Raw genomic sequence first — 23,087 nt, forward strand, 5'->3', positions numbered from 1 at the left:
TTTCAAGGTAAAGCATTTGGTTGAATTTGAGAAAAGCTAGCAGTTTATGGGTTAATAGTTAATCACTTAAACTGATTAATGGGTGTTAATTAGCTTATGTGTAGGTCAGTCATTGTGAATGCTGTGTGACATGAAAATGATTCAGTTAATAATGTAAGTAATGTTATGATAAGGCTGAGAAAAAGACGTTGAACAAATACTCATTCATAAATCTTAGACAGAAGAAAAGCCAGAGCAAACTTCCAGCTACGCAACGTAAGAAACAGGGACATGAATTTGGTTTCCAGATCCTCTTTTAACTGCCTCTTCTACTTAGTTGTAGATTACTGGGTCAACTGTATAATTCAATCAGTTGGAATTTGTTAAACGGTGGAGTGTATTGTTTGTTTACGAGTAATGTGAGTATACATTTTCATGCATGTATGTTTGCCTGGGAGTAGTGTTTTTATGTCTGTAGAGTTTACTTCAGCTAAAATAAGTCAAGCATAGTGTGATTTTTATCTACAGGGTTATCCTCATGATCTTTATATCTATCCTTAAATATGCCAAATGGCAAATTTGAAAAATTTGGAAAAATACAATATTTCTATCAAAACCATTTTTAGGTAATAGCTACCAAGCACTTCTAGTGACCTATTTATTTATTTTAATGCTAGAAAAATATGCTTTTCACTTGTAACGTTGGCCCCACAGAAGGAAAGCGAAGCACAGGATGGAGACAGAAAACAGACTGGTGAATGAAGCATGAAAAAGAGGGAGCAAGCCCATTTTCTGCATTTTCTAAATGTTTCTGAGATCAAATGCCTTATATTTTAGACTTCTTTAAGTTTCTGAGTATTTAGTAGATAGCAAAGTGGCTACTAAACAGATAAATTTCTCAGCTGCGGGAGCTCAGCAAACAGCAGTCTCTCAGCTTGCTGCCCTCTTCCTGTCTTCAATGTCACCATCTTCCAAGGCAAGAGGTCATGTGGGTGGCACTCTCATCTTTCCAATGAAGTCAGTAAGAAGTGGCCTTTTATCAATTGTTATTCATAACCAGCTAACAGACCGAAGAGAGGGGAAAGCTCATTGGCCCTTATTTGATTCAGGACTTCTCTGAAAGTCCCCTTTCAGGGCAAGATTTTGCAAATGTGCCATTAGCACATGGCCATTCTGTAATGGAACTCTGAATTGTTTAGTTCTGTTGACCAGCTTTCCCTCCCAGAAAAGTAGACATTAAAGAAAGTGAAATCTGAACTGGAAGGTATCTCCGGGCATCTGGACTAGACCTCTCTTATTTTCTGATATCTTTGCTTCAAATTGTTCTATCCTGTGCTTGTTCTCTCTCACACCCCCAGCACCGCTTGATGGGTCATATGCACAGCCTCTCCTTTTCCATTGCTACAACCCTAGTTCAGACTGCACTCGTTACCAGGCTCCATTATCTGCCTCTACCCATCTGCCTCTTAATTCAAGAATCAAAATATGCTAGCGTGATGTTAATACTTTGGAATTACTCCATCACTCTCCTGGTTCAATTCTTGTATGATTCCACCAATGTCTACAAAATAATGCGATTCAAAACCTTCCCTCATCTTGCCCTGATCTACACTGACGCATTTTATGATTATTTATCTCTATATGATTTATCCCATACTCTAAAGAAAGTATTTGCTATGAATCCATCTTTCTTATTTTCTTCTTGTTGTCATTTTTCCTGTAACTTTTCTACATTGTTAGTTCCAACCAATGTTAAGTTTAAATTCCTCCTAAAATCCTTTTCTAATTCTACCAAGTAAAAATAATGTCTTCTCTAAATTCATTTCCCTTTTGCTTTATTCATACTCTCCTTAGGGAATTTACTAATTTTTTATGCTAAAACCATTTGCATAGTATTATACTGTGTGTGTGTGTATGCAGGTGTGTGGGCTTGTGTGCACATGCACCATATTTTTAGGACTAAGGAGAATAATTATGATTATCCTCAGAGAAGTATAAAAGGCCTTAGACAAACTCAATACCCAACCCTGATAATAAATAATGAATAATCCAATTCAAAATGATTGCTTAACAAGTTGAGTGGTGTAAATAAATAGATGGATAGATAGATTGATAGATAAATAACTGGGAATACCAAGTATAATTTGTGGTGGGCATGAAAATTGGTATCACTGCTTCAGAAAATTGTTTGACCCAGAAATTCCATTGCTAGATACAAGACCAACAGACATGGACAAAAATGTGCATAGGAGCAATATTCTGAATAGCCACAGACTGGAAACCACAGAAATATCATCAAAAATAGAATGGTAAATAAATTGTGCTATATTCATAAACCAGAATATTATGCAGAATTGAAGTAACAAAAACGATTGCTACTAACAATATGAATATATTTCAAAGAGCTAATGTGGAATGGAGAAAGCTAGACATAAAAAGTACATACTTTAATTTGCTTATATAAAGTTAAAAAGAATGCGAAAGTAATCTGTGGTGACAGCAGTTAGATTTGTGATTACAAAATGGAATGACTGGGAGGTGACAAGAGGGAGGTCCCTGGGGTGCAGGAACTCTTCTAGATTTATTTTTTATAAATTTATTTATTTTATTTTTGGCTGCATTGGGTCTACGTTGCTGCACGTGGGCTTTCTCTAGTTGCAGCAAGCGGGGGCTACCCTTTGTTGTGGTGCATGGGCTTCTTCTCATTGCGATGGCTTCTCTTGTTGTGGACCACCGGCTCTAGGCACGCAGGCTTCAGTAGTTGTGGCATGCGGGCTCAGTAGTTGTGGTGCACGGGCTTAGTTGCTCTGGGGCATGTGGGATCTTCCCGGACCAGGGCTCAAACCCGTGTCCCCTGCATTGGCATGCAGATTCTTAACCACTGCGCTACCAGGGAAGTCCTCATCTAGATTTTTGTCTGTGTCTTGTCACACAGGTGTGTTCACGTTTTAAAAAAGGTTTCAAGATGTACACTGATCTCTGTGCATTTTACTGTATGTATGTATGCTATACCTCAATAACAAGTTCAAAATGAATAATTATTGCAATGAATCAAAATATATTGAATAAAATAAAGGAAGAATCCATGGGTTCATTAGTAATACTCAATAATTAAGAGGAGAAGAGAGCAAAGTTGTACATACAGAAGAATGCCAATTACTAAACTTAGAAGTGATGGAAGAACAAGAAAACCCCCAATTTTCAGACTCCATGTAATACTTGATTCAGGTGTGTAATTAGCACTCAATAACAGGCAATTGTTTAAGTGTTTTTGTTTTATTGTTATTTTTCAATGCAATGCTTACTTACCCTCTGGAACCTGGATAAACAATCACATGTGCCTGCTAGGCTGACCTGTCAGAGTCCCAGCAGACTGCTGTCTGTTAAGTATATATAGTTTATGTGTTTTGTTTGAATATAACTGGTGAAAGTGATGGGGTTTTTTAAAAAGCAGTAGTGATTTGGGGTTTTTTTGAGTTTTGTTTTGCTATTTCATTCCATTCTTGACCAAAGCTTCCTTTAAGTCCTTTATTGTGGAAAATTGTCACACTAACTTAAAGGAAGGGGTGGGGGAAATACATAAATTGTCCTCTAAAAAATTAAATAAAATACTGAATATCTTAAAAATATGTATATATATAGTGTGTGTGTGTGTCTTATGAAATAAATGGATATTCAAAATGGCCAGATGAATTAAAAGCATTTGAGTTTAATTATTCTCATATAAAGATAACACCTCTGCTTAAAAGTAGTGCTACTGAAGTTTCCTATGACTTTCGTTTTTCTCTACATAGTTGTTTCTTTTGATCTTTCTGTGGTTTTAATCATATTTGACCAGCAGCATATTTTAATGTGACGTGTCATCACTTTTTCTGCTCTGCCATGCCTGTTTAACTTGTCCTTATGTAGCATTTATTTTCATAGAGGCCTCTATGACTTTGCACCAGCAGGAAGAAATACTAAACCAAAAATTGTAAAGCAGCAGGGTGTAGTGCAGTACGTACAGGCCTGAGTGTCAGACAGATGGACCTAGGTTCAAATAGCAGGATTCCCACTTACTCAGCGAGAGACCATGTCTCTAAAATGTGAATAATGAATAGTGAGGGTGGATGTGCTTTAGGCCTACTAAATAGTGCCTATTAAATTATTTTTGTCATTACCATTCCTAGAGTATAACCCAAAGGAAATTGTTCATAAGCGCATTGGTGACCTGATTCATTGGGAAGCATTTCTTTCTTATTTTTTTCTTTTTTAATAGCTTTATTGCGATATAAGTCACATACCATAACATTCACCCACTTAAAGTATACTATTCGGTGATTTTTAGTATATTCACAGGGTTGTGCAACCATAACTACAATATTAGAACATTTTTATCACCCTCAAAAGAAACTTTGTGTCCTTTAGCAGTCACCTCCCATCCCTTCCATTACCCCCAAGCCTAGGCAATCACTACTTCCTCCGTATACAGATTTGCCTATTTTGCATATTTTATAAAAATGGAATCATACAATATGTGATCTTTCGTGACTGGCTTCTTTCACTTAGCATAATGTTTTTAAGGCTCTTCCACAGGAAGCATTTATTTCTAATAACAGCGATGTTAGAATGGGGCACCTCTTGTCATCTGGAAAATATACCATAAAGGAATGGATGAAAACAGAAAGCAGAGGGGCTAGCACTCTTGCGTTCCACTGCCACCTGTAATCGCAGGGTGGATCTTAGGACTGCAGAAGATAAAACACAAACAAACAAGCAAAAACCTGACTGAAGAATTTAAAACCTTCTATTGCAGAGGAAGATCTTGGGTTTAAAACAAATCATTAACTATTTTGTAGCATCTTTCTTATTATTTATGGAGCCCATATCACTGGGGAAGAAAAGCAAAGATTGTCAGCCAGAAAATAAGTTGGGAGCAAGGAAGTCTTTTATCAAAGAGTTTCCATAGGCACTGAGTTTAAGATATCACGAAATGTCACAATTTGGATTGAACAAAGAATAATGTGTCATTCTATTGCAGAGCTAGTTTTTGTTTAATTTTCTATTGTCTTTTGAGGGGAAAAAAGCCCTAACTCTCCTGCAAAAAAACCAAAAACCTGACAAAAGACTTATGAATCTTGTTCAACATTGCTATAGCGCGTTGTTTAAATTCACAGGCTTGAGCAAATGCGTTACTACTCACGACCTCTGCTTTCTTTTTTCTAGGTGCCTCCCATACTCCTTGATAAGCAGTTCTCTGAATTCACTCCAGACATTACACCCATCATTTTGGCAGCCCATACAAATAATTACGAGATAATAAAACTTTTGGTTCAGAAAGGCGTCTCGGTGCCCAGACCCCACGAGGTCCGCTGCAACTGCGTCGAATGCGTGTCCAGCTCGGATGTGGACAGTCTCCGCCACTCCCGCTCCAGACTCAACATCTACAAGGCCCTGGCCAGCCCCTCTCTCATCGCCCTGTCCAGTGAAGACCCTTTTCTCACAGCCTTTCAGTTAAGTTGGGAGCTCCAGGAACTGAGTAAGGTGGAAAATGAATTCAAGTCAGAGTATGAGGAGCTGTCACGACAGTGCAAACAATTTGCTAAGGACCTACTGGATCAGACAAGAAGTTCCCGCGAGCTGGAAATCATTCTTAATTACCGCGATGACAACAGTCTCCTAGAAGAACAAAGTGGAAATGACCTCGCGAGACTCAAATTGGCCATTAAGTACCGTCAGAAAGAGGTGAGTTTTGCCAGACTTTATCCATCAAAATGCCACAGAATTTAAATGGCAGTGAGGGAAACTGGTACTCCAAAATTAGGTTGGGGGTTTAAAGCATTTTCTGCTTAGCTGTAAGTGCATGATATTTCTTGTTTGCCAGATTATGGATGATGAAACACATTGAAGAGGGGCGGTAAGTAGGTTAATAATTAGTGATGGTTTTTGACATCTGTGTTAAAATGTACACAGTTAATGGTGTGTGATGGTAAAACTAATGAATTTTAGAATCTCTGCACTAAGAGTTCTGGTTCTGCCATTTATAAGTTTTGCTACTTTAGAGGGTCGCACAGGTCTCTTTGAGTTTCGGTTTTCTCATCTGCTTAAGGGACTTTATATTTGATTTTATATATATATATATTTCTTTATATGTATAAAATATTTTACTCACAGATTTGCAGGAAGTGTAAAATGAGTGGATGTGTGTGAAGGCTCTTAGTAAATTATAAGGTATGATCCTAATAAAATACATTATTAGAAGTTATTAATAAAGGAAAGCCTTTAGTCCAACAGCAGATGAAAATACTAAAACTTCCTTCATGTCTGGCTTAGTTTCTTGATTTGTCGGGAATGAGAAGTTAAGAAGTCAATTGCAAATTGCAGAAGAGTAATAAATTTTTCATTAGATTTCCATGGATTTGAACATTAAATAAGGAAAATTCAGATCTATTACACTTATTACCTAGTGTAATTGTTGTTTCCATCACTGATTTTGAGTAAGTTCTCAAAAATCTATTTACTTCTACCTCCAGAAAATATTGGTTTTCTTTCCATTGGTGAATTATAGTAATTGTTCTAGAACAAAAGTTGGAAAAAAACTATGCATGTAATATAAGATGAAAAAGAAAGAGAAAAAGAAACTTCTGAAAAAAATGTATTCATTTTTTTTTTTAACTTGGCTCTAAATATTCTACATTAGCACTGGCTGCTTTATCTATTGCTACTTACTAAATACTTAAGATTGAAGATACCTGAATTTGCTTCTTTGAGTTTTTCCTGTAGTTCTTTGGCCAGTTGTCATGGGAGCCTAAAAGTAATTAACAATCTTTTCCCTGAACAACAAAGCAAACAGCTTCATTCCTGTGCATTCCCACTGATTCTAAAATCACATGTACTAGTATCAACTCATTTTTTTTTTAGGGTATTGTGTTTAAGACTCAGGGCTCTTTTTTTTTTTTTAAGGGACTAGAATAATTTTAATATGCAACTAGAAGAAATTGATGAAAAATTTCACATGATTAAAGATTGTAAAATACTAAATATGAAACTTACAAATACACCAGATAGATTTAATTGATATTTACAGGACATTCCATCCAAAAAACAGCAGATTACACTTTCTTCTCAAGTGCACATGGAACATTCTCCAGGATAGATCACATCTTGGGTCACAAATCAAGCCTCAGTAAATTTAAGAAAATTGAAATTATATCAAGCATCTTTTCTGACCACAATGCTATGAGATTAGAAATGAATTACAGGGGAAAAAATGTAAAACACACAAACATATGGAGGCTAAACAATGTTACTAAATAACCAAGAGATCACTGAAGAAATCAAAGAGGAAATCAAAGAATACCTAGAGACAAATGACAACGAAAACACGACAATCCAAAACCTATGGAATGCAGCAAAAGCAGTTCTAAGAGGGAAGTTTATAGCTATACAAGCCTACCTCAAGAAACAAGAAAAATTTCAAATAAACAATCTAACCTTACACCTGAAGGAACTAGAGAAAGAAGAACAGACAAAACCCAAAGTTAGCAGAAGGAAAGAAATCATAAAGATCAGAGAAGAAATAAGTGAAATAAAAACAAAGAAAACAATAGCAAAGATCAATAAAACTAAAAGCTGGTTCTTTGAGAAGATAAACAAAATTGATAAACCATTAGCCAGACTCATCAAGAAAAAAAGGGAGAAGACAGAAATCAATAGAATTAGAAATGAAAAAGGAGAAGTAACAACTGACACTGCTGAAATACAAAGGATCATGAGACATTACTACAAGCAACTCTATGCCAATAAAACAGACAACCTGGAAGAAATGGACAAATTCTTAGAAATGCACAACTTGCCAGGACTGAATCAGGAAGAAATAGAAAATATGAACAGACCAATCACAAGTAATGAAATTGAAACTGTGATTAAAAATCTTCCAACAAACAAAAGCCCAGGACCAGATGGCTTCTAAATGTTTGATGGAATTTGTTGAATTCCATCAAATATTTAGAGATGAGCTAACACCCATCCTTCTCAAATTCTTCCAAAAAATTGCGGAGGAAGGAACACTCCCAAACTCATTCTATGAGGCCGCCACCACCCTGATACCAAAACCAGACAAAGATACTACAAAAAAAGAAAATTACAGACCAATATCACTGATGAATATAGATGCAAAAATCCTCAACAAAATACTAGCAAAGAGAATCCAACAACACGTTAAAAGGATCATACACAAAGAAAAAAAAAAAAAGGAAGAAACTTACAAGTCATTGCATGCATTAGAACTGATAAAAACTTTCCATCTAAGTGTGCATACTGTAGCCACACCTTCTTTCAGGTAAATTTCTGGCCATCTAAGAACTATTGGAAAGATGTCTTTTTGTTGGTGTCCAGTAACTCATCTCTGTATCATTGAAATAAAATATCCTATGAAACACATGAAGCCTGTGCAGTGGATATAATCCTCTTTTCTGCTCCTAATCAGGTATGTGATGTTAGACCAATTATCCTTTAAGTTTTTGTTTTCTCACGTTTAAAATAGGAAAATACTGCCTACTTCATAGGTCAGTAGTTAAGATGAAGCATGACAATACAAGTCCAGATCTAGGCATACTTCCTGGCATATTTGTCCAGAAGAGGAGCTATCTATTATATTTAGTAATTACTGATATTATCATTGTTTTTGCTTATCCCCTCATGGACCCTCAGTATAAAAAGCTAAGTGCATTTGCTATGAAGCAAATGCAGCTTCATTATTAAATGTTTTAATATTTGTACTGAACATTTATCTAGGCCTCGTGGGTTGAATTGCACTTTTGAATTGGTAGTTTGGTATGACACTTACACACTGCTAAAAATAAATAAATTAATTAATAGGAAAATTTTTAAGTTTATCCTCTTACAGTCTATTGTTATAATCATTATGCTAAACTGTTTATATTAAAAAGACATTCTCATCAAAAATGTATAAACTTTATCTCAGACCCTAGGGTTGTCCATGCTCTAATTCTTCCATTATCAGCTTTAAAAAGTAACTTAGATTATATACTACACACTTGATTTTAATTTGTCCTTCTGCCTTGCTTTTTTTTTTTTTTTTGCGGTACGCGGGCCTCTCACTGTTGTGGCCTCTCACTGTTGTGGCCTCTCCCATTGCGGAGCACAGGCTCCGGACGCGCAGGCTCAGCGCCCATGGCTCACGGGCCCAGCCGCTCTGCGGCATGTGGGATCTTCCCGGACCGGGGCACGAACCCGCGTCCCCTAATTGGCAGGCGGACTCTCAACCACTGCGCCACCAGGGAAGCCCTGCCTTGCATTTTTTAAATATATTTTAGGTGGTTGATTATGTATGCCCTTTGAACCTGACTGCTACATGCTACACCTCAGAATCAGGAACTGTTATCATAGCAGAGCTCATCAAAAATGCCAGACATATGGTAGGGTTTTGATACATGAGGCTACACTGAGTGACGTAAATAATTAAGAGACTTGTAAAAGGGATAAAAAACAGCATTTCTTTAGCTTACTTTCCTCTTCCTCTGTTCTCCGGAGCACACTCATTGACCAGTTTCTGGGCCCTGCTTCTGTCCTCCAAGCAAGTGCCCACACCGGCTGTTGCTAGGCAAAGGCAAAAGATGATCAAGGCTCCCCAAGGCCTCAGCCCAGGCCCCTCCTGGGGACCAAACATTTCAGCACCTGCCACTGGATAATGGATGAAGCAAATGCCTGTTCAGGACTTGTCAGCCTGGCTGACGGAACTATGACAGGTCATTAGGCATTTAATTTAACACTAGGATTTTAGAGCTTGGAATTCAATCCCCATGAGTTTCTTTACAGCTAATTAATGACATGCAACCACTTTTCCTAATTCATATCTGAAAATGATTGTTTCTGTTTCTTCCACAATTAAATATGAAATTGCATATGTCCACAACATGGTATAACTTCAGCCTTTTAAACTGCACTGATTAGAGTGTGATAAATGTATATCTTCCAAAACATAAAATAGCAATTTTTAACTTTAAGTTAGATATAAAACATAGCTTGTATTTGATACTGCTTTAATAAATACAAAAAGGAAACAATTCAGGAATTTATTTTTAAAGAGGTATATTCTTCTGTTCACCTAATAAAAATGCGTTGCATCAGCAGGATAAACAACTCTTTCCAATGTAGCCTTCATTTGCCGCAGACATAAACTAAAAACATTAGGTTAGTTTGGGATTGACATGTATACACTACTATATTTAAAATAGATAGCCAACAAGGACCTACTGTATAGCAAAGGGAACTCCGCTCAATACTCTGTAATAACCTAAATGGGAAAAGAATTTGAAAAGAATAGATGTATGTATATGTATAACTGAATCACTTTGCTATACACCTGAAACTAGCACAACATTGTAAACCAACTATAGTCCAATGTAATATAAAATTTTTAAAAAACATTAGGTTAATGATAGTTATCTTTGAAAAATTTCATGGTGAATTAGAAACCTTCTCTTGGTCCTCCAGTGAATTACTTTTTTGTATAAAACTGGTGCTTCTGACTCCATGATGATTGACAAACAAGGGTAGCAATATCAGCTCTTTTTCATTATTCAGATCTGATCGTTTCATTTGTCAGTGATGAAGAACAATCTCTTTTGCTCCTTTTGCAAAAAATTCACATTTTGGGGGGGCCATGCATCTTGCAGGATCTTAGTTCCAAGACCAGGGATCGAACCCGTGCCCCCTGCGGAGTCCTAACCACTGGACCTCCAGGGGATTTCCCCAAATTAACATTTAAATTTGAGGGTTATTTTCATTTAGGTCATTATTTAATGTTTCATATCTTCTCTGTCACTCATCATGAAACCAAATTAAGCGTCACCACTTTTTGAAATTATGGATTTAACAGCTTATCCCAACCCACATATTTCCTGGAAAATACAAAAACCCAATAGGTTGTCTTTTAGGACTTTATGGAACAGAAACATAATTGTTCTCAACAAAACCTAATGGTTTGAGATACAATATAAAGTATTGCTCAAGATCCCTTATAAATCATGGGAAGAAGAGGGAGCTTTTAAACTTCTCTTACCCTCATTGTTCTTCGACCATATGAGGCATATTCACATTTTTTCTCAATAAAGGTTAGTTGTTTTTTGTCTCAATTCTTGGAAACAGAAACATACAGTAAAACCCTCTAGGATGTATGATGCCTGTGCTATAATTTGGTGATTCGTGATTCTGAAGCTGAATTCAAAAGCTGCGTGTTTACAGATTGCTTCTAGGTAATATAGAACTGGGAAAGCAATCCCATAAGGTCATATTTTTATTCTTTGGGTCACACTCCGTTCCCTTTTCCCCTTCAGCTTTAGGGAGTACTCAGTGGCATGCCCTCTGCTGCCACAGAAAAATACGAAAATACTAAGACCTGTTTCCTTTATGGTTTTTACCTTCATCTGCCCCGTTGCAAGCTCCCTGCATGTTGTAAGAAGGCCTGCTTTTCCTCATTCCAAAACACGACTTCAGTTTTAAATGTGGGGCACCATTGCTGTTTTTCTCCATGGCATTCTCTGGGCTCAGTGATTTTCCCCAGGTGGCTCTGAAACATGCAGCCCAGAACAACTTTTCATCCTTTGCCACATTCTCCTCTAATATAAGGGCATGGGGGGAGCTGGAAATCTTGTTGGCAGCTGCTATGAAGTAAACATATGAGGAACCTAGTGGATTGGCTTAGGGAGCTCTGGGCAAGAGCTGCTCTTTGTCTCTCCAAGTGCAAGTCCACATGTGCTTGCAGGGTGTCCATTCCACGCCAGAGACAGAGGACAGAAAAATGAGAAATCAGCAAGCCCTAGGCCAGGTTTGGATTTCTTCCAGAAGTATCCTAGAGTCTAGAATTTTATTCTTGCTTAGGTAATACAATGAAGTTCGTGTGTGTGCGTGTGTGTGTGTGTACTGCAGTACTTAATCAAGCAGAAAATGCTGACTATAAGCTAAAAATTCCTTTGTAGCTAGATGGCACTAACATTTTACATGCTACCTTCCTCATTTACGATGTTTTCCTCATTTTCTTTCCTCCTTCCCTCCCTGTCCTCCTTCCTTATTAGCCCCTTCACTCACTTATTTAAGAGAGCCTTTAGGGCTTCCCTGGTGGTGCAGTGGTTGAGAGTCCGCCTGCCGATGCAGGGGACACGGGTTCGTGCCCTGGTCCGGGAAGATCCCACATGCCGCGGAGCGGCTGGGCCTGTGAGCCATGGCCGCTGAGCCTGCGTGTCCGGAGCCTGTGCTCCGCAACGGGAGAGGCCACAGCAGTGAGAGGCCCGCATACCGCAAAAAAAAAAAAAAAAAAAGAGCCTTTACTATTTGCTACTTGCTGGTGATGCTGAAATCAAAGACAAATGCCTTACCCTCAAACAACTACCAGATTATTAGGGATGGAAGAAAAGTCAACACAACTGTCATAGTGCGGGTTACAGAGGCTGTGGCAGAGCTGCCTTCCTGGAGCCCAGGAAAATGCCTCCTAATTTGGTCTGAAGGTTTTAGGGGAGACTTCCTGAAGAAAAAGTGGCTTAATTGAGTTTCCATGGAAAACCAGGAGTCATCCAGGCAGAGAAGTTACAAAAAGTCATTACGGGAAGAAACACCATGTACAGACGCAGGGAGGCAAAAAAGAGGATGGAGGATGGAGAATCCCTTCATTATTATTTTTTTAAATTAAGGTCCATCTGATTCATTTTTAAAAATTGGAGTATATTTGATTTATAATGTGTTAGTTTCAAGGGTACAGCAAAGTGATTCTGTTATACATATATATTCTTTTATATATGTATTCTTTATATATGCTTTTTCAGATTCTTTTCCATTATAGGTTATTACAGGATATTAAATATAGTTTCCTGTGTTATACGGTAGGTTCTTATTTTTTATTTTATATATAGTAGTGTGAACCTGCTAATCCCAGACTACTGATTTATACCTTCCCCCTTCCCCTTTAGTAACCATAAATTTGATTTTTATGTCTGTGGGTCTGTTTCTATTTTGTAAATAAGTTCATTTGTGTCACGTTTTTTGGTTCCACACTAAGTGATATCACGTGATATTTGTCTTTCTCGGTCTGACTTACTTCAGTCAGTATGATCATCGCTAGGTCCATCCGTGTTGCTGCAAATGGCATGAGTTCATTCTTTTTTATGGCTGAGTAGTATTCCATTGTATATATGTACCACATCTTCTTATCCATTCCTCTGTCAATGGACATTTAGGTTGCTTCCATGACCTGGCTATTGTAAATACTGCTGCTATGCACATTGGGGTGCATGTGTCTTTTCAAACTATAGTTTTGTCTGATATATGCCCAGGAGTGTGACTGCTGGATCATATGGTAGCTCTATTTTTAGTTTTTTGAGGAACCTCCGTACTGTTCCCCATAGTGGCTGCACCAGTTTGCATTCCCACCAACAGTGCAAGAGGGTTCCCTTATTTCCACACCCTCTCCAGCATTTATTGTTTGTAAACTTTTTAATGATGGCCATTCTGACTGGTGTGAGGTGATACCTCATTATAGTTTTCATTTGCATTTCTCCGATAATTAGTGATGTTGAGCATCTTTTCATGTGCCTCTTGGTCATCTGTATGTCTTCTTTGGAGAAATATCTGTTTAGGTCTTCTGCCCGTTTTTGATTGGGTTGTTTTTTTGTTTGTTTTTTTTGACATTGACCTGTTATGAGCTGTTTGTATATTTTGGAAATAAGTCCTTGTCGGTCACATTGTTTGGAAATATTTTCTCCCATTCTGTAGATTGTCTTTTTGTTTTGTTTATGGCTTCCTTTGCTGTACAAAAGCTTTTAAGTTTAATGAGATCCCATTTGTTTATTTTTGCTTTTATTTCCATTACTGTAGGAGATGCATCCAAAAAAATATTGCTGTGATTTATGGCAAAGAGTGTTCTGCCTATGTTTTCCTCTAGGAGTTGTAAAGAATCCCTTCGTTCTTTCTGCCCTCATTCCCACCCTGTGGCCCCTGCTTTGGCCTTTCACTCTGCCTGGCACTCATGGATGGCTTCTGTATCAGGTCTCAGTTCATATTATCACCTTCCCAGCAAACATCCAGAATACCCACCTAATCACTGTCCTCTTCCTTCACCCTTTATTCCCAGGCATTCTCTTTACATCACAATGTTGTTACAATGGCCTTTATCACAGCCCGAAAAGATTCTGTTTATTTGTGTGTTTAATGGTTTTTATCTGTCTTTCTTCACCTATATCTGTTATCTTGTCTGACTTCATTATCAGTGAAAGTCTAGTGCTTGGAATAGTGCTTAGGACATAGGAGTGCTAAATAAATGATCATAAATTAGAGGAGTGGCAGGAGCTGAGATTAGAGAAAATGACAAAGAATAGGTTGTAAAGGGATCAGCAATCCTAAGGCTCATGGCTTTCCTAAAATCTGTGAAATTTAATCATGGTTTAAATACATAAATCCATATAATCTTTATTATTTTCTCAAACTGCTGTTTCCCAGAGATGAACTCATTATCTTCCCCTTTAAGCCTGGCTTTCTTCTGTCGTCTCTGTTCGAGTATAAGGCCTTCCCAGTTACTTATGCTAGAAATCTGAGACTCATCCTTGATTATTTTATATGCATCACCTCCCAAAGTTTGATGTGGTAGATTAAAGATGGCTTCAATTGAGAGATGCCATCTAATTACCCTTCTCCTCGATCAGAGCCTGCCTTGGCTACCTGCCTGAACCAATAGAATGCAAGAGAAGTGACTTTCTGTAACATCCAAGGCTTGGTTGTAAGAAGTCTTGCAGCTTCCACTTATGCTGTCTGGCAGCGCTGAGGTGCCGTGTGAGAAGTCTGACTGTCCTAAAAAGGCCATCACACCGGAGAGGCCGTGGGTACACACTCTTGCTGATTGTCGCACCTGAGCCCAGCCTTCCAACCCTTCACTCCAGTGACAAGACTTACAAGAGAAGTGAACTTGGACCTTCTTTACACTCCCACACCAGGCCATCCTCTAGCTGGATACTGCTGAGTAACTTCTATTGATGCCATGTGAAACAGAAGAATCAACCAGCTGAGTCCTGCCCAAATTCCTGTTCCACTGTTATGGACTGAATGTTGTGTCCCCCTAAAATTCATCTGTTGACACCTAACCCCCAATATGATGATATTTGGAAGTGGGGCGTTTGGCAGGTGATTAGGTCAAGAGGATGGAGCCCTCATGAAAAGGATCAGTGCCCTTATACAAGAGACCCCAGAGACATCTCTAATCCTCTTACTACCATGTGAGGACACAGCAAGAAGACAGGCCCTCACCAGACAACAAATCTGTAGCATCTTGATCTTAGACTTTCTGGCCTCCAGAACTGTGAGAAGTAAATGTTTCTTGTTTAAGCCACCAGTCTATAGTACTTTGTTAGAACAGCCTGAACTGACTAAGGCATGCACAAAATTGTGAAATATTGAATATACATTGTTGTTTTGAACCAGTAAGTTTTACAGCGTAGATCATTGAGGTTCTTGTAAACCACCAGAGCCTGCCCATCTTATTGCCCATTATATTCCCTACTATTTCCCAAATTATTTCCTCCCTTCCAGCCTTACTCCTCCTGCCCTCTTTAATGAAGTCTTAGACTAGTGTGTCTCACCCAGTTTCCCTGCATCCGTGGCTCCAATCTCATTCCATCCAAAATCACACCACACTTCAGAATTTTTAATATGTAAACATTCCCCACAGTAAAATTTTTAATTTTTTAAGTATATTCATATTGTGGTATAACCATCACCATCATCCATCTCCAAAACTTTTTCACCTTCCCAAACTGAAACACTTTACCCATTAAACAGTAAGTCCACATTCACCCCTCTCCCCTGCACCTGGCAACAACCATCCTGCTTTCTGTCTCTATGAGTTTGACTCATCTAGATTCCTTATATAAGTGGAATCATATACTCTCTGTCCTTTTGTGTCTGGCTTATTTCACTTGCATGGTATCTTCAGGTTTACCCATGTTGTGCATGTATCAAAGTTTCATCCCTGCATGTATTTCACTGTATGTATACGCTGTATATACATTGTATGAATAATATTTCACTGTATGTATATACCACATTCTGTTTATCTATTAATCTATTGATGGACATTTGGGCAGTTTCCACCTCTTGGCTACTGTGAATAATGCTGCTCTATTATGTTATTTTAAAACTGTAACCTGGTTTCCTATCCTTTACTTTGTAGATCCCATAAAGTAAAACCCAGTCTCCTCAACAGGATAGATGATATCTGGGTGCTGACTTCCTGCCCAGACTCATCTCTCACCCCTTCCTGACTTTTGCTGTATGCTCAGCAATTCCAGATTGCTATTATTTCCTCTCCTGTGCTGTGATCTGTGAACGTTACCTCTGTAAACTTTCTTGTTATTTTATTACCTTGAAATACAACCATTACCTCTGGCTAGATCCTACCCCCTGTTCAAGATGTTAAGCCTCGGCTTCAGAAAGGTCCCACATTTGCTCTCTCAGGCTGGGTTTGCACTCCCTCTTCTATGTCTGGAGCATGCACATTTACCACTTTATAATTTCCTTTTTACATTTCTTTCCCCTTCATAAGACTGTGAGCTCCTGAAGCCAAGAACTGTGCTCTTTTTTTTTTTGCTATAGTCAGCATCTGTGATGGCACCGGCATGTGGTATATGAGCTCAACAAATGTTTTTTTCTGCCAGTCGATGGATTTTTATAATACCTTGTTAGTAGTCCTTCTAAAGGATTTTGTGTGGCACAATAACTTGATCATTGGTGAGAAGAAAGTAACAAAACTTTGTGTGTAATTTCTGTTGATTGCCCCCCTATGTTAATGACACTGGTAAATTCTACAAGGAGAGACAAAACCAGTAGACAGCTCCCTTGGGAGTGGGGAAGGGGAGACACTACTTAAATAATATTTAGGCAAACATACCAAAAATACAATTGTTTTGTATGAGTTTGCTTTGAATTATTTTAAGAATGAATTTTTAATAAAATAAAATGCTTTTAATAATATCGATAAATTTCCATCTTTATTCCTTATACAAATTGACTTTTATCTGTTCAAACAAGCATTGTTGAAAATATTACACACACAGCATTGACCGTGTGATTACAGTTTAGGTGCCAGGAAGCTGTAACAGCTATTAACATATAACTGAGATATTGTTGTATTGAACCTTTTTATTTTTTGTCTTTCCTGTGTACCTTCTCATGTTTTTCCATTCTGTTTTTGTTTACTGTTTTATCATTTCTTCATGGACCACCAGTTGCTAATACAACTCTGGCTGGGTCTTTGGCTGCAGAGGCAGAGTTTTGAGTTTTGCAGGTTTTTTCTGTTAAGGAAAAATAATCAATATCCCAGGACACATAAGCAGCCTTGGCTTTGAGATAAGGCCAGAAATCTAGCTTCTGTGTGGTGACTGTGTGTCTTGGGTGTCTGAAAATCTTGGCAACCCATTTCGGAAAGGGCAATGAGTGAATATGCAAGAAAGTCTGTTATCCAAGCATACTGGAGAATGGAGAGATATAAAAATAATGCTAATAACATTCCATATAGTGGAATTTTAAGTGGCAACATTTTTTTTGTTTAAAATATCATCAGTTCATATGAGAATCATTGGCTGAAAATGTACAATGTTATGTATTATCTCTTTTTTAAACAAAATTCACAGAACATAAACTTTTCTTTATAATTCAGAGCTTTGGAATGAACCTCAGTTACTGTACTCTTATGATCTAGTTGTAAGTTTAGGATTTTTTAAAATGCTGATATGAATAGCTATTTAGGCCTATATAAAAGTATGGCAGAAATCTGCCCTTTACATAGTTTTGCAGTCTCTCTTCTCAGGATCAGACTTCCAGCTGTCAGTTCTGGAGAGTGCTGATTCAGCTGCCTTTTTATATTTATTTATTTTAATCAATTTCATACTAAGCAACCCAATAACCACTCCAGGTAGAAAGAAGTGTTGGAAAACATAGTCATAACCGTCTCAGGGCTTGAGGACGCCTCCATAAATATGATGCGTCAGATTGAATGCCTTAATACTGTGACATTATTCAACTTCTTTGAGAAGAAGAAAATAACAGCCTTATTGCTCAGCTTGTCAAGCCCAAGGCCAAGAACAGAATCAGCTTTCTATCAGGAATGGCTCGTATCTGGAATCCTCTTTCCTCCTAAGATCCGTGGTAGATACTTGCATTGTGTTTTAGTGGCTGCTTTAAGAATTGCAATATATACCTTTATTAGTGTTCTCTTGCTGCTTGTATAGTAGCTCAAAACACCACAGATGTCTTATGTACAGTTCTATATGTCAAATCTGACACAGGTCTCATGGGCTAATACTGAGTATTGGCAAGCCTCATTCATTCTGGAAGCTCCAGTTGAGACTCAGTTTCCTTGCCGTTTCCAGTTTCCTTGCCGTTTCCAGTTTCCAGAGGCTTTCCACATTCTGTGGCTCATGACCGTCTTTTTGTATCTCTAAGGTCAGCAATAGCAAAAGGTTTAGTCCTCCCCATGAGCATCACTCTGGCCTCCTCTTCTACCTCCATTTTTCATCTTTTAAAGACCCTCTGACTACATTGGGCCCCTCTGGATAATCCCGGATAATCTCCCAGTTTTAAGGTTAGCTGATTAGCGATCTTAATAACCATCGTCCTTGCCGTGGAACATAACATATTTACAAGTTCTGGGACTTAGGATGTGGGCATCTTTGGGGGGCCATTCTTAGGTCTACTACAATGCCTTTAATTTTTCACCATCTATTTAGAGTTCATATTGTATAATTTCATGTAAAATGTAGAAGCTTTGCCCCAGAACAGGCTCATTTACCCCATACAACTGACCTTTATGCTCTAGTTACATAAACATTCCATACATTACAAACCTCACAAGACAGTGTTTTAATTTTTGCCTTAAATATTGGCATGTACATTGTTTAAATCATCAGAAAAAAAATTGTTTTTTTATCTATTTGCCTTTTATGTTTTTCATTCCTTCCTGATGATCTGAGTTTTCCTGTGGAATCATTTCCTTTCAACCAGAAGAATTCTCTTTAGCATATTTACCAACTGATATTCCTGGTTTTCTTTTATGTGAAAATGTCTTTGTTTCTCCTTCATCCTTGAAGAAGGTTTTTGCCGATTATAGACTTCTGCATTGACAGTTTTTGCCTTTCTCTTTCAGGCTTTTTATTGGCCTCCATAATTTCTGATGAAAAGGCAGCAATAATTTTAATTGCTGTTTCCCTCTATGTAATGTGCCTTTTTTTTCAGGCAACTTTTAAGATCGCCTTATTATTTTTTACTTTTTAGAAATTTGAATATTATGTACCCTAGCATGGTTTTCTCCATTTTTATCCTGTTTGAGGTTTTCTGAGCTTCTTAAATCTGTAAATTGATTTCCTTCACCAATGTGGGGAAAATGTAGGCTGTTATCTTCAAATATCCTTTTGCTGACTCATCCTCTTTCTCTTATTCTTCTGAGGCTTCAATGATACCTTTTGATATTGTTCCACAGATTCTTGAGGTTGTATTCATTCCTTTCATTTTTTTTCTTTTTTTTTCTTCGGATGGGATAATTTCTATTGATCTTTCATCACACTGACTTACTCTTTCCTCTGTCATCTCCATTTTACTGTAATGTCCATTCAGTAATATTTTTAAATTTTAGATATTTTATTTTTCAGCTCTAGGCTTTCCACTTGGCTTTTATATAGTTTCTCTTTCTCTGCTGAGATTTATGTTTTTATTTATTTTGACCATATATTTCTTTGCCTTCTGGAGCAGATTAACAATAGGTGCTCTAAAGTCCTTGTCTGCTAGTTTGCCATGTGAATTATCCAGGGGTCAGCCTTCACTGATTGTCTTTTCTCTTGAGAATGGGTCACATTTCCTTGGTTCTTTTTATATGGAGAAATCTTGCACTGTATCCTGGATATTGTGAAAGTTGTATTGTGAAGACTCTAGATTCTGTTATGATCATTTAACTGTTTTTTTTTTTAATTTAGAAACCAATTTCCTTAAATCTTATGTCAGTTCTTCGTCCAGCCACTTTAGTGAGGCAGTCTGCAGTCTGCCCTACACATGCATAGTTCAGGGTTCTACACAGAATTTAGGAATCCTAATCCCTGGTTCTCTCCTTTCTGGAATTTGCTCTTCAATTTCCATCAGCTCTGGTTGCCCTAGACACTATCATCTATTTCTTCAGGCTAGAATAATTCAGATTTGTTCAAAGTCTTTGCCACTCCATATTATACCACAGTGGTGATAAATATATGATAGATAGATGATAGACAGATAGACCCACTTCACTTTCCTGGTCCTTTCTTCCAAGTTTTGACTCTTCCAGAATCTGTCTGTATTTTTTTTTTCACTTTTCAGAACTGTAGGCTAGTTTTTCATGGTATTTTATAAAAGTTATAGTTCATTTTCAAGAGGGTTGGTCTATGTATTAGTCTGCTAGGGCTGCCATAACAATGTACTACAGATGGTAAAAACAACTTAATTTTCTCACAAACTCTGGAGGCTAGAAGTCTGAGATCAAACTGTCAACAAAACTGGGGTGTTTTTGAGACATCTCTCCTTGGCTTGTAGATGACTGTCTTCTCTCTCTGCCTTCACATGGTCTCCCCTCTTACCTCATTTAACTTTATTACTTCTTTGAAAACACTGTCTCCAAACAGTCATATTTTGAGTTACTGCAGTTTAGGATTTTAACATACGAATCTTAAGCATCTTGAACACAGGTTAGCTCACGACAGTATATAAGGAAAATCTTCAGCCATACCAGAACTTAAACTCACCCATGGCTATTAGGGATACTGGACAAGATACATGTTTCCTCTGAATTCTAATTTAGTCTCAGACTCCTGCTCAGGCCCCCATTACTAATAAACTTGTGTTGGCATGCGAGATAAAATATATTTTCCATCCCTGTTCCAACATGCTCACAACATCTACAATGTCAACTATAATGTTAATTTCTAAAATTAAGTCTTTATTGCTACCTAAATGCAACCTACACTAACTCATAAATATCAATATAAGAAACATGAGTGTTTTCTCTCCATTATGCCTCATGTCCAATAACCAACTTTTGTTGAATTTTTCTTCATAATATCTCTCGGATCTGTCCCTGCCTCTGAACTGAAGCATCAGACATGGAATTTCATTGCTCACTGTTCTCTATCTAAAACTTTCCAGTGGCTCTCAAATTTCACTCTGAACACAGCCAAAATCTTTACAGTGCTGAGTCTGAAAACCAAGTTCTTACTATTTTATTAACTGTATCACATACTTCTGTATTATGTGTCATTTTTTTGGTTTGTTTTGTTGCCTATTTCCTCTGACAGAAAGGAAACTACACCAAGACAGTTTTTCATTTGTGTTCATTGCAAAATCTTAGATTTTAGAATACAACCTAGATTCTGATAGATGGCTAAACATATTTGTTGAATTAATCTGAATGAATGTATTATTTGCTTTCGCATTATTCTTTCTCTTATTGCAATGATGTTATTGGAAAACAATAACTCAGAAAAAAAGAATACCAACAAAATACAAGATGTTAACCATATTTTTTAAGACAACTGATCATATGTTTAGAAACCCTTTCTTTAAGCCTTTGTGAGTCTTTATATTAGTGACACTGCTTTATATTTCATTATGATGGGAAACATCTTAAATCTGAACTATTTTACTATCTTTTAACGTAATAGTAATGAACCAATAGTATTTAAAATAAATATTTAAATACTTTGTAAAACAGAAGTAGTACTCTGTTCTAAAACTATTTTCTGACACTTTCATCTATTAGCTGTTCATTTTTTTGTGAAAGACTCCGGTATAAACTATCTTAAATCTCTAAATTGTGGTAATTCACTGGTGAGGAGGAAATTCTATTAACAATTTTGAAAATTGTTCCGGAACCTATGTCTCTCTCTTATAGCTCCCTGAAAAACATGGTGAATATGAAATATTATCATAGAAATAAGCTTTTATCTACTGAGCAGCCTAGTTCTGATTTTTTCCCACCTATATGTTTTATTTTACCATTACCATACATCACCATGTCAGAGTTAAAGTGTACATCTGTGTATAAACATATATTCTGTCTATTGAGTCTATATTTTACCATTCTCTCTTACTGTAGTCTTCCATATGAACCTAAAAATAATTTTTTAAAAACCCCACAAAACTTAGATGTACCCAAGAGAAACAGCTATGAGGAAAATAAACTCACAGAGGACAATTTAAAAATAATTTTTTTCCAGCTTCCTAGTTTAAAAATAGCATGCTTGTTGAGATGTGTAACAATTAAAAATAGCTCTTAAGTAGAGAGACTGTGTTTTTTTAAGATCTGTTTATCTGACTTTTCATGTCAAAAATATTTAAGAATCAAAGTTTATATTTCACCAGTAATGTCTTTAAAGTCCTCAGGGTAAACCCCACACACACATCCCACCACATACACAGAGTATTAACTACTTCCTGGATATGCTAGATAGATTCAGAGTTCATATCAATCACTTTTTAAATACGCTATATAGGTTCAGAGTTCAACTTTATTTTGAAAAAGAATAAATCAGTTTTGAAGTTTTCTTATATAAAACTTGGCTAGAAACTCAAAGCCAGTAAACCGTAAGCATGGTTCATGAACCATTCCTTGTTGGCAAGTGTACGGTAAAGAGATCCTTGCTTGAAGAATGCTGGTATGAAGTAGAAGTATACATTTAAATGAATAGCTTGAAGAGAATGGATTTGTAATTTTAGGATTTAAAATTTAATTGAAAATTTAGTTTAAATTGAGTGACTTAGAGGCTTTGCTAGGAATTTTTAGTAGTAACATAGAAATGTATCTCTACACTCCTTAGGAAAACTACTAACATAATCGAATACATTCACCAATTTAACTTCTTTCCAGTTCTTTTTCTCCCATATCAGGAAGTACCCACTCTTTAATGAACTTGTTCATCTTCCTACTTGTAATTCTTATATTTTTTTAATATGTAAAATCTCCGTAGACCTTTAGGGTAAAGTGATAGCCCAACAATTGCCTCATCTAGGAGACTATACAAGAAGTCACAGCAAACACAGAAGGTACTTTCTCT

The 23,087-nt window shown here is 37.0% G+C and overlaps 1 protein-coding gene and 1 long non-coding RNA gene across 7 annotated transcripts in view; one reads left to right on the forward strand and one right to left on the reverse strand.

Annotated features, from left to right (window-relative positions):
* TRPC4 (transient receptor potential cation channel subfamily C member 4) overlaps positions 1-23,087 on the forward strand; it is a 157,536-nt gene that overhangs the window by 65,296 nt on the left and 69,153 nt on the right. For 5 of the 6 annotated variants that reach the window (XM_029209973.1, XM_029209972.1, XM_029209974.1 and 2 more), the window contains one exon: positions 5,185-5,703. The exons of the other annotated variant lie outside the window; for it this stretch is intronic. In XM_029209973.1, coding sequence (XP_029065806.1) covers positions 5,185-5,703 — 519 coding nt within the window. The remainder of the gene's footprint in view (positions 1-5,184; positions 5,704-23,087) is intronic. 6 annotated transcript variants of the gene reach the window in all.
* LOC114888106 overlaps positions 1-23,087 on the reverse strand; it is a 61,066-nt gene that overhangs the window by 26,057 nt on the left and 11,922 nt on the right. The window lies entirely within an intron of this gene.

This window comes from Monodon monoceros, unplaced genomic scaffold, assembly GCF_005190385.1.
Source record: "Monodon monoceros isolate NGI ecotype Baffin Bay Population unplaced genomic scaffold, NGI_Narwhal_1 Super_Scaffold_8, whole genome shotgun sequence".
NCBI lineage: Eukaryota > Metazoa > Chordata > Mammalia > Artiodactyla > Monodontidae > Monodon > Monodon monoceros.